Source organism: Sinocyclocheilus anshuiensis, unplaced genomic scaffold (assembly GCF_001515605.1).
Source record: "Sinocyclocheilus anshuiensis isolate Anshui unplaced genomic scaffold, SAMN03320099.WGS_v1.1 scaffold186, whole genome shotgun sequence".
In the NCBI taxonomy this organism is placed as follows: Eukaryota; Metazoa; Chordata; class Actinopteri; order Cypriniformes; family Cyprinidae; genus Sinocyclocheilus; species Sinocyclocheilus anshuiensis.
In genome coordinates, this window is record NW_015542355.1 from 2,559,113 (window position 1) to 2,574,848 (window position 15,736).

The 15,736-nt window shown below is 37.3% G+C and overlaps 1 protein-coding gene across 14 annotated transcripts in view; it reads left to right on the forward strand.

Annotated features, from left to right (window-relative positions):
- The window catches only part of LOC107691681 (neurobeachin-like), a 137,375-nt gene extending 122,769 nt beyond the window's left edge, over positions 1 to 14,606 (forward strand). For 7 of the 14 annotated variants that reach the window (XM_016490452.1, XM_016490453.1, XM_016490459.1 and 4 more), the window contains 25 exons: positions 849 to 910; positions 2,282 to 2,346; positions 2,565 to 2,673; positions 2,774 to 2,940; positions 3,045 to 3,169; positions 3,420 to 3,566; positions 3,788 to 3,820; positions 4,498 to 4,634; positions 4,857 to 4,974; positions 5,066 to 5,168; positions 5,335 to 5,450; positions 5,594 to 5,706; positions 6,516 to 6,656; positions 6,787 to 6,906; positions 6,992 to 7,144; positions 7,408 to 7,575; positions 8,588 to 8,677; positions 9,582 to 9,774; positions 9,895 to 9,966; positions 10,204 to 10,359; positions 10,497 to 10,667; positions 11,122 to 11,223; positions 11,472 to 11,668; positions 11,749 to 11,900; positions 12,876 to 14,606. In XM_016490452.1, coding sequence (XP_016345938.1) covers positions 849 to 910; positions 2,282 to 2,346; positions 2,565 to 2,673; positions 2,774 to 2,940; positions 3,045 to 3,169; positions 3,420 to 3,566; positions 3,788 to 3,820; positions 4,498 to 4,634; positions 4,857 to 4,974; positions 5,066 to 5,168; positions 5,335 to 5,450; positions 5,594 to 5,706; positions 6,516 to 6,656; positions 6,787 to 6,906; positions 6,992 to 7,144; positions 7,408 to 7,575; positions 8,588 to 8,677; positions 9,582 to 9,774; positions 9,895 to 9,966; positions 10,204 to 10,359; positions 10,497 to 10,667; positions 11,122 to 11,223; positions 11,472 to 11,668; positions 11,749 to 11,900; positions 12,876 to 12,966 — 3,101 coding nt within the window. In that variant the 3' untranslated portion in view covers positions 12,967 to 14,606. The remainder of the gene's footprint in view (positions 1 to 848; positions 911 to 2,281; positions 2,347 to 2,564; positions 2,674 to 2,773; positions 2,941 to 3,044; positions 3,170 to 3,419; positions 3,567 to 3,787; positions 3,821 to 4,497; positions 4,635 to 4,856; positions 4,975 to 5,065; positions 5,169 to 5,334; positions 5,451 to 5,593; positions 5,707 to 6,515; positions 6,657 to 6,786; positions 6,907 to 6,991; positions 7,145 to 7,407; positions 7,576 to 8,587; positions 8,678 to 9,581; positions 9,775 to 9,894; positions 9,967 to 10,203; positions 10,360 to 10,496; positions 10,668 to 11,121; positions 11,224 to 11,471; positions 11,669 to 11,748; positions 11,901 to 12,875) is intronic. The other 7 variants (XM_016490458.1, XM_016490461.1, XM_016490463.1 and 4 more) reach the window with 3 other exon arrangements.
- Positions 14,607 to 15,736: the final 1,130 nt, after the last annotated feature.

Sequence of the window (15,736 nt, forward strand, 5' to 3'; positions counted from 1 at the left end):
TAAATAAATTAAATGTAATAGTGCAGTGGTGTGTATTTTCTATTTATTTTTCAGAATTAAGATTTTCACTGACCTTTTGTGTTTAAATTTGTGTATCAGACAAAATATATTTTACAAAATGTTTTCTTTACCAGAAAGAAAAAAAAAATGTATAAAACAAATAAACACATTTGTTTTAATTTGCAATAATAGCTGGTATGGCAAGTGACGGTTCCATCAACTGGCCCAAAACTTGCTCACACTGGGCCCGGCCTCTCAGGCCATCTTTATTGTTGAGTCCTGAGAGGACCTCCTATCTTGATTTTATCTGAAATCAAAGGAAACCTAAATCTGAAGATCCAGATCTAGAGTGAATCACTTTTGCTTCTAGTTCCACCACTGTCTTTTGTCTTCCTCTCTTCTCCACCCTCTTTATTGAATCCTCTCCCTCCCCTCCCTGTTGTTCTGTCAGGCTTTAATGTCTGTGCTCTCACCTTGTCTTGACCTCCGCACAGTTTAATGTTTGTCTGTTTTTGTTGTTTAATTAAAGCAGAACTGTGTGTACATTAGAAAATAGATCAGATTTATCACTTTAAAGTTTTGAGCCAGTTACATTAGGTAATTTTATGTTACACACATGTACAGTGGGGTCCAAAAGTCTACACTGAATATATGGGATTTCAAATGCAATATAAACTTGGAAATACACTAAACTTAGACAAATTAAACCCAAGGAAAGTTCATATTTAAGCTTCTGAATCTGAACATTTTCTCTTGTGTTGTCAGTCTTTTGGAACCCACTGAGATTTATTTTCATTTCTTAGACATGCGCATGCTAACATCTGTTTTCTGTCAATGCACTGCTACAGGCTTAGTTTGTATGAAGTCCAGCACATCGGTTGTGGAGCTTGTGATGCTCTTGTGCTCACAGGTGAGATTTCTCACTTTATTCTCTAATCATTTATTTTGAATAATTCTTTTTGACTTCATTTTGTCATTCACCAAGTTTCAGTATTTTCTATCAGCGCACAACTTACATTTCAGGCTTCATAAACCCCAAATAAACTGCATTGAAACTGTCTTTAAACAGCTTAAAATCTTGGAAAAGGTCACAGTGCTGCAATGTGGCAACATTTCATCAATCTTTTGAGCCTCTTTGTGCTTGACCTAAACAGGATCCGATTTCAGACCCACCCTACTTTACGCTAAAGCCAGTGTGGGTATCAAAAGTATCACTGCATACTTCTGAACTAGACACTTTAGCTTACATTTATATTCACGCATATGGCAGACACTTTTATCCAAAGCAAAATACATTCACATTTTATCAGTTCATGCATTCCATGGGAATCGAACCCAAGACCTTTGGTAGCACCACACTCAACTGTTTGAGCTACAGTAATGCTGCTTTAGCTTCCAGTAACGCCTCTAAACATCACATTCAGAAAGTATTCCTGTTGTTTTTCAGTCTTGTTGTAGAATTGATTAATCAACAGTGTCTGAAATCATTTAGTGTTTAAAGGTGAAGAATTCTTGCTTACCTTTAAGACAATCTATCACTGTGCTCCATAATATGCTTTGCCATCAATCCACATGAGGAGAAATGTACTTTTCTCACCACTAATCAAACATTTCAAAGCAGAATTATCATAGTCACATCTGGGTGTCAGTATCTTATACTAGGAACCCCACTAAACCTCTTTCAACTCTTCTGAATGATCAACATCTCAGCAGGCTTCCTCTGCCTTCAGAGTTGGAGTGCAGATTAGGAGCTTTGGGGTGTAGCAGTGGCCCATCCTGTGTCTGATGCCCTCTCATCCTCCTCTCCCCTCCTTCCTCTATTTCCCGTCATTGCTCCATCAGCACATATAGTATTACTGAAGCTCCAGGCCCTCCATTAGTGGCTCAGGGGACGAAACCGTACCCTAAATATTGATTGGCAGGAAGCAGAAGGTAATGGGAGCTGCCTGTGATGTGTCCTTCTAGAAGCATCTGCAGTGGATGCTAAGTGCATTCTGCCTCTCTTTCTCAATAATCACTCTCGCTTATGTGGCAAAGAGCCAATCAGGAAAGATCATCAGTGCATCTCTTAAGCAACCATATCAGGCGCCTTTATCATCCACACTGAAAATAGACCGAAAATTGTATTTATTATTGGAAAAATATGCATGAAACAAAAACATTTTAGCATTTTTCACTTCACAGATCCATCATTTTATAAATGCATTTATCTTCGGCACATTAAAATGTTTAAATTATGGCATTCATTAAGGTCCATAATGGTTGTTTTGTGTGGTTTCAGGAGTGGCAGAACTCCATACAAAAGAATGCAGGACTTGCATTCATCGAACTTATTAATGAGGGGAGGTACGTTGCATTCTCATTAAAGTTCCTTCTTGGCTGGCATTAAGTTAAAATTTTCAAAGTGATATTTCATACCAAAAACAATGTACAATTCCTGTTGTTGTTTTTTTGTGAGATCTGGTGTAATATATTGAAAGGAGATGCTCATTATGCAAAATAAAGTCACAATTTCAGGTTTATGCTGCTAGAATGCAGACTGTTTCACTGTGTTTTTGTTTCAGGCTTCTATGTCACGCCATGAAGGATCACATTGTCCGTGTCGCCAATGAGGCTGAGTTCATCCTCAACAGGCAGAGAGCAGAAGATGTCCACAAACATGCTGAGTTTGAGGTCAGTCAGTCTGTGTGGATCACTGTCATGTGTTCACGGTTTAATTGTTTATCATACATTAGGAATGATGTGAAGATCATTTCCTTTGCTTTCTTTTCAGTCGAACTGTGCCCAGTACGCTGCAGACAGGAGAGAAGAGGAAAAGATGTGTGATCACCTCATCAGTGCTGCCAAACACAGAGATCATGTGACTGCAAACCAGCTGAAACAGAAGATCCTCAACATTTTGACCAATAAGCATGGAGCATGGGGAACCATGTCACAGAGGTTTACAATCTCAAAGTTTATTGTCAACCTTTGCTACTGGAATTCTGTTTCTAGTTTCCTGGCCATTCATCACCTCTTCGTTCTCTCTCTCTTTCCCACCTCAGTCAGCTGCATGATTATTGGCGTTTGGACTACTGGGAGGATGACTTGCGCAGGAGGCGGAGATTCGTACGCAATGCCTTTGGGTCCACCCACTCGGATGTGGCTCTCAAATCTCTAGAAGAATACGGTCAGCCACAACACATCCATACCACCTCAGTCTAATTTACAGTGCCCAAATATGTCTCAGAGACATAATATATTTAAAGTGATGCGTGTCCGTACATAATTCATATGCAAATACACATTAATTTGATCAGGAAAAAATAAATAAATAAAAATAATATTTATTTATTTTATTTTTTTTTGCATGGACTGTTTTAGAGTAATTATTGTAAATATATATATATTTTTTTTTGTTTTGTTTTTTGTATGGGCAGGCCCTGAGGAGGAAGAAGGCATGAAGTCAAAGAAGTCGTTCCGTAGTCATTCGGTGGTCAATCAGAACCCTGAGACAGAGCTGATGCTGGAAGGAGATGATGATGCCGTCAGTCTGCTGCAGGAGAAAGAGATCGACAACCTTGCAGGTATTCAGAATCTCTGCTGCACTCAGGAGGCTATTATTCATGAGCAGCCTCCTCAGATCCCATTGCAAGACTGCCATGGCACTATTAAACAAATTAGTCTTAAATGCCAGCCTGCACCAAGAGTGCCACTCTAGCTGCTCATGTAGAAATCATTCGTGTGGTGATTCTTTGATTTATTGTTGATGTATGTGCTAATGTATGCAACTGTACTTTATCCCCAGTGGCTTTTCGTCCAAGGGTATTTATCTCAAGAGGCAAGTTTGGTCCTTCAGAAAACGAGTTTGCTAATTAGTGTTTTAGCCAAGAACAAGCTCCAGCCCTTTTGATGCAAATCTCAACTGAATCTGCACAAGAGTGTGATTATGAGCTTAAGTGCTACATCGCATTTTGATATTGAACTAATTAACACTTATCAAATTAGCCACTTATTCATTAACTTAATGAGTCGCTGACTGTATTTAACACATTGTGGCTATTTAATCATTATTTAATTAAACTAATTAGCTTGTTTTTTTTTTTCAAAAATATCAAAGAGGTCTATGTCTGTTCATCTCAATGTGGTTTGAAATCTGATGCCTTTGATCATTTGTTCATGCTTTGTTTTCAAAAACCTGCTTTATAAATGCTGTGTGACAAATCACTGAGCCTTGGCAAAGTATCATCCTGATAACAGCAATCAGCTAATGGCACCACTAGAAATGATCATTTTTAAGGATTGGTAATGGTGAAAGATGCTTTTTAGGACCAGACGATGTAGATTTTAGATGTATTAAATGTTACATTTTCAAAAAGATTATTTAATTCTCCAGTACTGGTCTTGAAATCCCAAGTTATTGGAAAATCTAACCACAATCACTTGATTTGTTCATTAATCCAGGACTCAGGACTTTTAAATGTCACGTTTCTCATTCTGTGACATGGTTTCTTTCAGGTCCGGTGGTTTTGAGCACACCGGCCCAGCTCGTTGCTCCTGTGATCGTTGCTAGAGGAACATTGTCAATCACCACAACAGAGATCTATTTCGAGGTGGACGAAGATGATCCAGCTTTCAAAAAGATTGATTCAAAGGTACTGTATGTGCCACTGATAGTGTCACCCTATGAGTTATAGCCTTGTTTTTTTTTTTTACATCTTTTATTTCACACAGAATTACTGAAAATTGCATCAGTTGACGTGAATATCATCCAGTCAGAATTTCAGGATCATGCGTTGGCAATGCTATTGTCCCAGAGTTCAAAATGCTGTCTTCCTTTAGATTGTATTTAAATGCTTTGCTTTTGTGTTTGTCAGGTGTTGGCGTATACTGAGGGTCTGCATGGGAAATGGATGTTCAGTGAGATCAGAGCAGTTTTTTCCAGACGCTACCTGCTCCAAAACACTGGACTAGAGGTCTTCATGGCTAACAGGAGTAAGATGCCAACACTCCAAACAACAATGTCAAAATGTTGTTTAATTCAAGGTTTTTAATGGCACTATTTTATCATCTATCATCTCCACAGCATCCGTCATGTTCAACTTCCCGGATCAGGCCACAGTAAAGAAGGTAGTGAACAGTTTACCCCGGGTCGGCGTTGGCACCAGCTATGGCCTCCCTCAGGCAAGGTAAGGTCTTTGATGTTGGCTTTCTAATATTGAAACTGGTTCAGTCATATGAGATCAGTTTAGTAGTGGTTGTTATATGACTAAACATTAAACTGTTAATTAATACTAAATGTGTTTTTAGCCAACACTAATTGATTGTCGTGTTATTTTGCTGTTCCTCCCATAGACGGATATCTCTGGCAACACCAAGGCAGCTCTTTAAATCGTCTAATATGACTCAGAGATGGCAGCGGAGGGAGATTTCAAATTTTGAGTACCTCATGTTCCTCAACACGATTGCAGGTAAGATTGTGCACCGTTTTCTTTTCTGCAAAAATAAGTTTCCTACTTTTGCAACTAATAGTTTTATCACTAATCAAATTGTGATATGCGGTATGTAAGTTACATGCTCACACACAACATTGTCTGTTGATATTTGTTTGCAGGGAGGACGTATAATGATCTGAACCAATATCCTGTCTTCCCTTGGGTCCTGACTAACTATGAGTCAGAGGACCTGGATCTTACCTTGCCTGGGAATTTCCGGGATCTTTCAAAGGTATGCCACTCCTGAAAGTCTTTTTCCATAGCTCAGTTAGAGATATACAAATCATCCGGAATTTCATAGGAATTGTTTCAAAGTTTTTACAAATACCAGTTTTCAAATCTCAAATTTCCAAAGTGGTCTCAGATTTTTTTTTTTTTTCAAACCCCACTGTTTGTTTTTGTAATTTAAATGCAAATGTAATGTAATCATACTGTATGTAATATAAATACATATAGACTACTGTTCAAAAGTTTGGTTATGGAAAGTTTTTTTTTATTTTTTTTTTATTTGCATTTAAAATCATTTTGAAACATTATTACAATTTAAAATAACTGTTTTCTATTTTAATATATTTTAAAATGTAATTCATTCCTGATGATTTCTGCAGCCATTACTCCAGTCTTCAGTGTCACATGATCCTTTAAAAATAAATCTAATATGCTGATTTATTGCTCAAGAAATATTTATCACCAATGATAAAAAAAACAGTTGTGCTGCTTTGTATTTTTGTGGAAACTGATACATTTTCTTTTCAGGATTCTTTGAGAAATAGAAAAGAAATTAATTTTGAGGAATTCAAAACAACAGCATTTATTTGAAAGAATCTTTTTTTTTTTTTTTTTACATATATATGACTTTACTGTTACTTTTAATCAAATTAAAGCATACTTTCTGAATATAAGTAATAATTTAAATATAATAATAATACTCAGCTTTCAGAGCCCTGAATCAAAAGTGAGCTATAGTTTAAAAAATGTAATTAGTCATTTGGTTAGTATAATAACTAGAATTATTTTTTCTCCTTCCTGTTTGTAATATAGCCAATCGGAGCCTTGAATCCAAAGCGAGCCGTGTTCTATGCCGAACGCTTTGAGACATGGGAGGATGACGGAACTCCACCCCATCATTACGCATCACTGTACTCCACTGCAGCATCCACTCTTTTCTGGCTTGTCAGGATAGTGAGTCTTCACTGTAGTCCATTTATATTCTATTGTCTCTCAGAACCTGAAAATCTTAATTCTCTTTTTAAGAAAAGCTTATGAAAGTTGTTTTAATCTGACATTGTGTGCCACTTCCTCAATCCCACAGGAACCCTTCACCACGTTTTTCTTGAATTGTAATAACAACAAGTTTGACCATCCCGACCGGACGTTTTGTGGCATTGCACGCTCTTGGCGAAGTTGCCAGAGGGACACATCTGATGTTAGGGTGAGCAAAATCTTGTGAGGTAAAACAATGCTGTGACTGATCTTATTTCTGTGCTGTGACGTCAACATGTTTGTTTGTATGACAGGAGTTGATCCCGGAGTTCTACTACCTCCCTGAGATGTTTATGAACAGCAGTGGATATGACCTGGGGGTGAGAGAGGACAGGACAGCCGTGTGTGACGTGGAACTACCAGTCTGGGCCAAAAAACCAGAGGACTTTGTTCGCATCAACAGGATGGTAAGGGATGGAAAGATTACTAAGCACCTTCATTCGCTCCACATTATTGCACCGTTTCAGGTGCCATTAGGATTAATAGTCCAATTCCGCCAGTGTGTCAAGAATCAAAACAACACCAGGCCAGTTCCCTGAATGGAGCAGCTCTAGTTTGTAGAGAAAAGAAATAAACTTTGAAACTCACACAGCCTTTACATGGCTAGTAATTTCTTTTAGAAGCCCTGATTGGCCCTTGTATTAACCCTGTTGTTCTCTTCCTGTCTCAGGCGCTGGAGAGTGAATTTGTGTCCTGTCAGTTGCACCAGTGGATCGATCTCATCTTTGGCTACAAGCAGAGAGGACCAGAGGCCATTAGGGCTCTCAATGTTTTCCATTACCTGTCTTACGAGGGATCTGTGAGCTTGGACACCATCACCGACCCCCAGCTCAGAGAGGTAAGACCCCTCACCAGAGAGGTCAGTGAGTATTGATTCAACGGAGGATATTGATTTAGGAACTTGTCCTACTTGTGTGAATCACGTTAAGCTGTGTTTTTGATGGGTTTCTATTAGACATTGTCCAATATTGTTTTTTATGATACTGATTTTTTCAATACATTTATTTTTTTATTGACATCTTTACATGTCTCAATAAAATATGCAGAATGAAATGCAGAACTGATTTTTTTATTATTTTAGCAAAACTAAAACAATAATTAAGACAACAAAAATGCTTAATGTCAATAATAATCTTAAACTAATTAATTAATAATAAATAATCTTAATGTGAAGCATTTTATTTAATAATATTAAAATGCTTAATGTCAATAATTAAGATCAATTATTATTGTCATTAAGTATTATTGACAAAATAATGTCTTAAAGGGATAGTTCACCTTCAGTTGCTGGTCCCCATTTACTTCCATAGTATGAAAAAAAAAACACTATGCAAGTCAATGAGGACCAGCAACTGAAGGTGAACTATCCCTTTAATAGTTAATCTTGTTTTTTTTAAATTTCAAAAGGTCTAATAATTTATTAAACAATTAAAAACAACTTACACAAATTAAATTAAAGTATGATATTATTGTAATAATAGTATTATCATCGTCATTATTAAAATATATACATTTGATATGAATAAATTTTTCTGTAAACACTATTGTTTCCTGTTTAACACACAACAGTGCAGTGCTGTTGTTATTTATCAGTAGACTTAATAATAGCACCAATAATATACTGGTAAAAAAAACTTATTTGATATTCTTAATCATTAGTCTTTATTGTCTCCTGTCAATATCTTTCTGTCCTCTGTCCAAAATGAGTGAATTTGTTGATATTTCATTTCTAAGCACAGCATGTTGACAGCAGTGTTCCGCTTGTCTTTCCATGTCTGTAAATGTGTCAGATGTGAGGCAGCTCAGGGGTCTGTCAACTAGAGATGTAACAGCTTGTTTTGTCTCTTTAGTCCATGGAGGCTCAGATTCAGTCATTTGGACAGGCTCCATCACAGCTGCTAATAGAGCCTCACCCTCCACGCAGCTCCGCCATGCACCTGGTGAGTCTTTATTATCAAGACACCTCTATTTATTGTGATCTATGTTAAATTTTTCTTAATGAGTTACCTATATTAGATCTCTTTTAAATAGATCAATATGGTCTCTTGTTATTACATCTTTTATCATGATTTGTCTTTATTACTTTCATTTTATGTAGCTCAGAATTGCAGCTAGTTGTGATGGACCAAAGTGGCAAAATGACAGTCCGGTAGTACATAAACTTTATATTTAGCTGGTTCGGACACTGATTTACACCTAGAAGGCTGTCTAGGGTTGGATGTTACACATATCACACAGTTATACAAATAAGTTAAGATGTAAAAAATGTAAAAAAATATATAGAGCAGCACAAGGCGCATGGCAGATAGAGTGCAAACCAGTGAAGTAAACAACAGTGCAGATATAATGATTGTAGTGCAAAAGAGCTTAAGAGCTTATTCAGACTATTACATCTTTTATCACAATTTGTCTTTATTACATTCATTTTATGTAGCTCAGTATTACACTTTGTCCTCACTAGTTGCGATAGACCAAATTTCGTAATTTGTCTGTCCTCATAAATGCAAAATGGTGCCACAAAATGACAGACTGGGTAGTACATACATTTTTGATTTACATGTAATAGATGTGATTTATAACATCACGTCTGGTTCGGACACTGATTTTCACCTAGCAAGGCTGTCTAGGGTTGGATGTTACACACATCATCCAACCTCCCCCCTCTCCCGACAGTCCAAACCAACCCAAAACTGCTCCTAAACTATATCCTTACCCAGAATCCTGCCCTGTGATTTTCACCTTGTTTGCTCCATTGTAATTTACCTTTCTAATTCCTTGTCCCTTCCTTTCTCTTTTTACCTCCCTTTTTTCCTCTTCCTCCTCTTTCTCTCTTCTGCTCATTAGTGTTTCCTTCCGCAGAGTCCTCTGATGTTCAAGGACCAGATGCAGCAAGATGTAATCATGGTGCTAAAATTCCCCTCCAACTCTCCGGTCACGCACGTGGCGGCCAACACGCTGCCTCACCTCAGCATTCCTGCTGCAGTCACGGTCACATGCAGCCGACTGTTCGCCGTCAACCGCTGGCACAACACAGTCGGTGAGCACGACCATTTGCAACTTTCTTAGACATAACAGTTGAAGAAATCGGAGGTTTTCAACCCACCTTTTTTAATGTTTGGTGCAAGTTTATTTACAATATTAGCAATGTTTTGTTTAGGTCTCAGAGGTGCTCCAGGATATTCATTAGAACAGTCTCATCACCTTCCTATTGAGATGGACTCTCTGATTGGTGAGTTCTTCAAATCATGTGACCATGTGTTTAGTCAGTAACAGTTAAAGGGATAGTTCACCCAAAAATGTAAATTCTGTCATGATTTACTACCATTTATGTCCAAAGTAAATTATGAGAGAATTTTCATTTTTGTGTGGATTATCCTTTTAAAAGACCGATGAAACTTGTTTGTGTCTTCAGACTCAAATTGGATATTTTTTTCAATATTCACACCTGGTCTGTTTTCTTTCCCAGCCAATAACTCTGGCATTAGTAAAAGGCAGATCACAGATTTGGTGGATCAAAGCATTCAGATCAACACGCACTGCTTTGTGGTGACAGCTGACAACCGCTACATCCTGGCATGTGGTTTCTGGGACAAGAGTTTCCGTGTTTACTCCACTGAGACAGGTGCTTGTGTCTTTTGTGATTTTATGCCATTTATATGCCAACTTGAACATATAAATCGTGTACTCTTTACTACAAATAAAATGTGAAGTGTATGGTTCTAAAATGCACATGCACTCATCTGCTCACTCTTCATTCAGGGAAACTCACTCAGATCGTGTTTGGTCACTGGGATGTGGTGACCTGTCTTGCGCGATCCGAGTCCTACATTGGAGGTGATTGCTACATTGTCTCTGGCTCACGAGATGCAACCCTTCTGCTGTGGTACTGGAGCGGACGACACCACATCATTGGAGACAATCCCAACAACAGTGAGCACATGAACCGGTTCATTTGAGCATTGCTTTCATTTACATAACTCCATGCTCAATATTTAGTTGTACTAAATATTCTTGATATTTTGTTCAAGATTCTTAGTGCAATAGAAACTCAGATCAATTCATTGCATCCTTGCTGAATAGAAGTATTGTTTTCTTTAAAAAAAAAAAAATCGTACTGACCCCAAACTTTTGAACAGTAGTGTGAAAGATATCACATACGTAGGACATTTATTTCGTTTATATTGATATAACACTGAAAGAAAAATGGTCTCTGAAATTCTTTGTGAATATATTAAATTCATTCCTTTTTTATTGCCTGCTTACCTAACTTCATCTCATTCCTAACATTTTTTTTTGTGTGTGGTAATGAGTATGTTATGTAGCAAAAAAAAATGACTGATGAGATTTGTAGGATTCCAGAAGCTGAACTTCTGTTGTATTGTAGGTGATTATCCAGCACCTAGAGCGGTTCTGACAGGCCATGACCATGAGGTGGTGTGTGTGTCAGTATGTGCTGAACTGGGACTTGTCATCAGTGGGGCCAAAGGTCAGTCTGAGAGGAAGCAATCTGAATATTAGCATATCAGAAATTAACTCTTTTCATACTAATATTGGTTTCCATGAGAACTTATAGAACTTAAATATAAACCCATTACAGGTAAGGAATTAAATATGTTTTAAAGATGTTTATTTTAAAAAAATTGTGATTATTATTATTATTTCCTTATTTCTCCATTTTAAATTCTTGCTGTATAATGACAGAATTGAGAGGTTCTTGCTGTTGTCTTGTTTTAGCGGGGCCATGTTTGGTGCACACCATCACAGGAGATTTACTGCGGGCCCTGGAGGGCCCTGAGAACTGTCTCCAGCCCCGTCTGATCTCTGTGTCCAGTGAGGGTCACTGTATCATCTACTATGAGAGAGGACACTTCTGTAACTTCAGCATTAATGGAAAACTCCTGACACAGATGGAGTTCAATGACTCCACACGTGTAAGAGACATATATTAGATCAGAAATACACATTAACCCAAAACAGTATCTATATTTAATCTTATTTTGTTTTCCCCCAGGCCATACTGTTGAGCAGCGACGGTCAGAACTTGGTAACAGGAGGTGATAACGGTGTTGTTGAAGTCTGGCAGGCCTGTGATTTTAAGCAGCTGTATATTTACCCCGGCTGTGATGCAGGCATTAGGGCTATGGACTTATCCCATGACCAGAGGTGAGCACACCTGAGCTAAAAACCTAAAAATAATAATACAATAAAGTTGTTTTATTAAATAAAAAATAATAGTTTATGATGTTGTTATACATATATATATCAGAGGTCGTTTCCTCCGAGGGGGCAAGGGAGGCAGTGTCTCTTTAAAAAAAAATTGGATGAGAAAAAAAATTAGTACGAAAATAAAACAGCGCCAGTATTACAAAATATAACATTAAAAAGTCTATTAATCACTCATTTTTCCACATCTCTCATGCCTCCCCTGAGCCCATTGAGTTTTAAGAGACCCCCTAAAGCCTGCAGTGAGTTTGGTGGGGGGTAATTGAGAATGAATGGGGGAAAGTCACGTGAGAGAAGGCAATGCCTCCATCGTGATATGACTGGATATGACTGATTATGTTCGACCGTGATTGGTATATACTGTATATCTTTTAACACTGATCAATTCGATGTGTCATTGATGAATTAAAGTATTACATTCTTTAAAAAAAAAAAAAAAACGTACTGAGCCCAAACTTTTTAACAGTAGTAAGATATCACATACATAGTACATATTTTAATATTTATTTAACTTATATTGATATTAAACTGAAAGAAAATTGTCTCTAAAATTACATATATAATTACACTGTAATATAAAATATAATCTATAATATATTATGTACATGTGATTACTATAGTAAGTCAAGTAAAAACAAATATATTATTGTGTGTGTGATATATATATATATATGTAGTACTATGGCATGTAAAAGATAATTTTTTTTGTATACACATATATATATATATATATACACAGTAATATTACTAGTCATATACAATAATAAGCCATGTAAAAACACAAGTTTATATAGAGGCATAAGTGCAGTCAAAATGAACATAATTTAGTGTTTAATTATAAAAAATAAATTATATATATATATAATATTATGGACATTTTCCATGTGAATTTATTTTTTTTCTATATATTTGCAGGACTTTGATCACTGGGATGGCATCGGGCAGCATTGTGGCGTTTAACATTGATTTCAGTCGATGGCACTACGAACATCAGAACAGATATTGAGACAGAACAAAGAGAGACAGAGACAGGAGGAGAGAGATGGACCTTGTTTAGGGCCCGCAGTTGAGGCAGTGAGAAAAGTGGAGTTCATTTCCTGCTTGACAGATGATGGTGGAGTTAAACCCGGAAGAAATCACAAGACATATCGCCAATGTTACTTTGTTGCCTAATGTCCTTTTGTCTGCGAAGATCATCGTACAAGATCGAAGCCAGGAGGACAGCAGGACTGTACTGCAGTTCCCAGCAGAAGAGGCTTAGAGATAAACCACTAACAAAACAGATTTTTTGGGAGGGTTGTGGGAGGGTTGAGGGAGGGAAGGAAGGGGTCTGGGGTGGGATTAAGATGCAGCGGTGAACTTAGTCTTTGTAAATACAAACTCCAACGGGCAGTTCTTCACTACAAGGGGATAAAAATCATACTTCCCACTTGCTCTCAATTACGGAAAATCCCATAATCCTTTTAATTTATTAATGACTTGCTGTAAGATATTGTGTAGTTCCAAATAAATGATGATTTAGATGATTATAGATGAAGGCCTGCCGATTCACAGGGAGGAAGTGAAATGGTCAGACAGGAATCAAGCTTCTCTTTCCTCTTTGTATATTTGGTAATTGTTTTGTCATATATGTAAATATTGTGATGGTTAGGAAAGCCAGGCATGAAAGTGGGCCATTAAAAAAAAAAAGAGAAAAAGCAACAAAAAAAGAAAAAGAAACCCTCCCTCACTCACACATTTCATTATTTATGAAAAAAAAAATTATTAATGTTGAAGTTTTTGTATCAGACACATTGCACCGTTAACATCCCATAATTTTTCAGCGTATAAGGAATTTTTTTTCTTTGGTCTCCTACTATATTTTAGGCCCATTCTCCGTTGTATAATTTGTGCATTGATGTTTGTTGTATTTAAATAATATTATAATCATATGTGATGATTACATTGTACAACCACAGCCACAGTAAGCAATATCCTTGTAGCCGAGAGTGACTGCAGAAACGCGGTTTATTACGTGGATTGAGATGTTTGAAATCCGCATACACGAATACTGAGACATTTCTTTTTCCATCCCCCTCTTTAAAAAGTGTGAGAGAAAAGAGTGAGAATGATATTTTTCAATCAATAACACTGATACTGAAATATCGTCGTTTTACTACAGAGGTGTAATTACTAGTCAGCTGGAAGCTAAGACTGAGTTCAGAAATGAAAGTATGAATAAATTATGCAAATAATTTGTTGCTCTGCCTTTTTTTTTTGGCCATTGGATGTGAATTATACATGAGACAGCGGCGCACACATAACGTGCAGGTCTGTGTAGGTGAGTGGTCAGTACTGTATATTTGATTTGATTTGTACATTTGCTAAATATCTTTTGTTCATTTATTTTGCAAGGTGTATCTGATCATGATGATTGCATATTGTTTTAATTTATTTTATATGTCTGCATCATTTGTGGAGAGGAGAGGAATAGTTGTTGGCAGGAAGTAAATAATGGATGATTTATTTAGATTCAGATGTAATTTTTAAATTCAGTCCCCACCTGCTGTTTCATGCATTTGCTGCAACTTGAATAAGCCAGAATCTCACAGGTGTCTCTTAAAATGTTTAAAATTCATGCCAATATATAGATCAATAACTGTAAAATAAAATTGTTTCCTTTTTGTCGTATTTACAATAAAACAAACCAAAACATCTTTTTGAGGTACTCGTGTGTGTGTGTGTGTGTGTGTGTGTGTGTTTGTCAACACTGGCCAAACATCTAATGCTGAATGTCCTGAATTGAGTGAAGTCAGTTAACAGCTTTTAATGATGGGAGCGTTCGAGATCGATTCGCAAAGCTTCGAGGCTTTTATGCATGCTTTGTTTCGATTCGGATTCAGAACATGAATCAAACCATAGGGCGAATATCAAACGGCTTTTTTGGACCCTTGAAGGGCACTTCGGGAAGGGGCCACCATTTGTAGAGACGTTCCTAACGAAAGTGAAGGGCTACTGGAGAGGCAGTATTAACATTAAGTGGCATGGCATCTGACGTACGGATGCCATTGGCACATACCACTATGCTCAGTGGCACATCCGGTGAAACTTCTGGTTCTGGTCACACTTGTGACATGTGCCGATGGATTGTGTCAGTGTCACTGACATTGTCGTGGAACATGTCACCGTATGTGTTTGGTACTGACACATATTGCGTGCATGCAGCATCATCAACACATTGGCCAGCGCAATCTATCTCATTCTATGGCTTTAATATTTTTAAAAAAATGTTTTTAAATAAAACCATTTTATAACTATGTGCAATTGTTTTTAAGTATTTGACAAAACATTCAGGCAAACAAAGGGACACGAGGCAAATATTAAACGCATGAAGAAGCCTAAGTTGTTATATAAATTAACTCCGGGATGTAATTAATACGCTCGACAGAAACCGAAACGTATCATCAATTAAATATCGTTCTACCATTAAGTGCATGTGTTACACGGTCTATGTCAGGGCTATTCAATTGGCGGAAGAGTACGCACAGGTCGCACATTATTTTGCACTAATTAGTTTGTCCACAAGGTGGCAACACTGGCCCGGGCCATTGTTTCACAGCCGCAAAAGAAAGGGATGAGAGACGCAACAACAATAACCGGAGACCGCAACATCAATAAATGGCAGTGCTGACAAGCGCTTGTGTGAGGAGGTTATGACATATCCTCAACTTTAGTATAAAGGAGTATAAAGGCAGTGTTGTCGGTCATAACTTCTGTCGAGAAATAGCGCAGACACT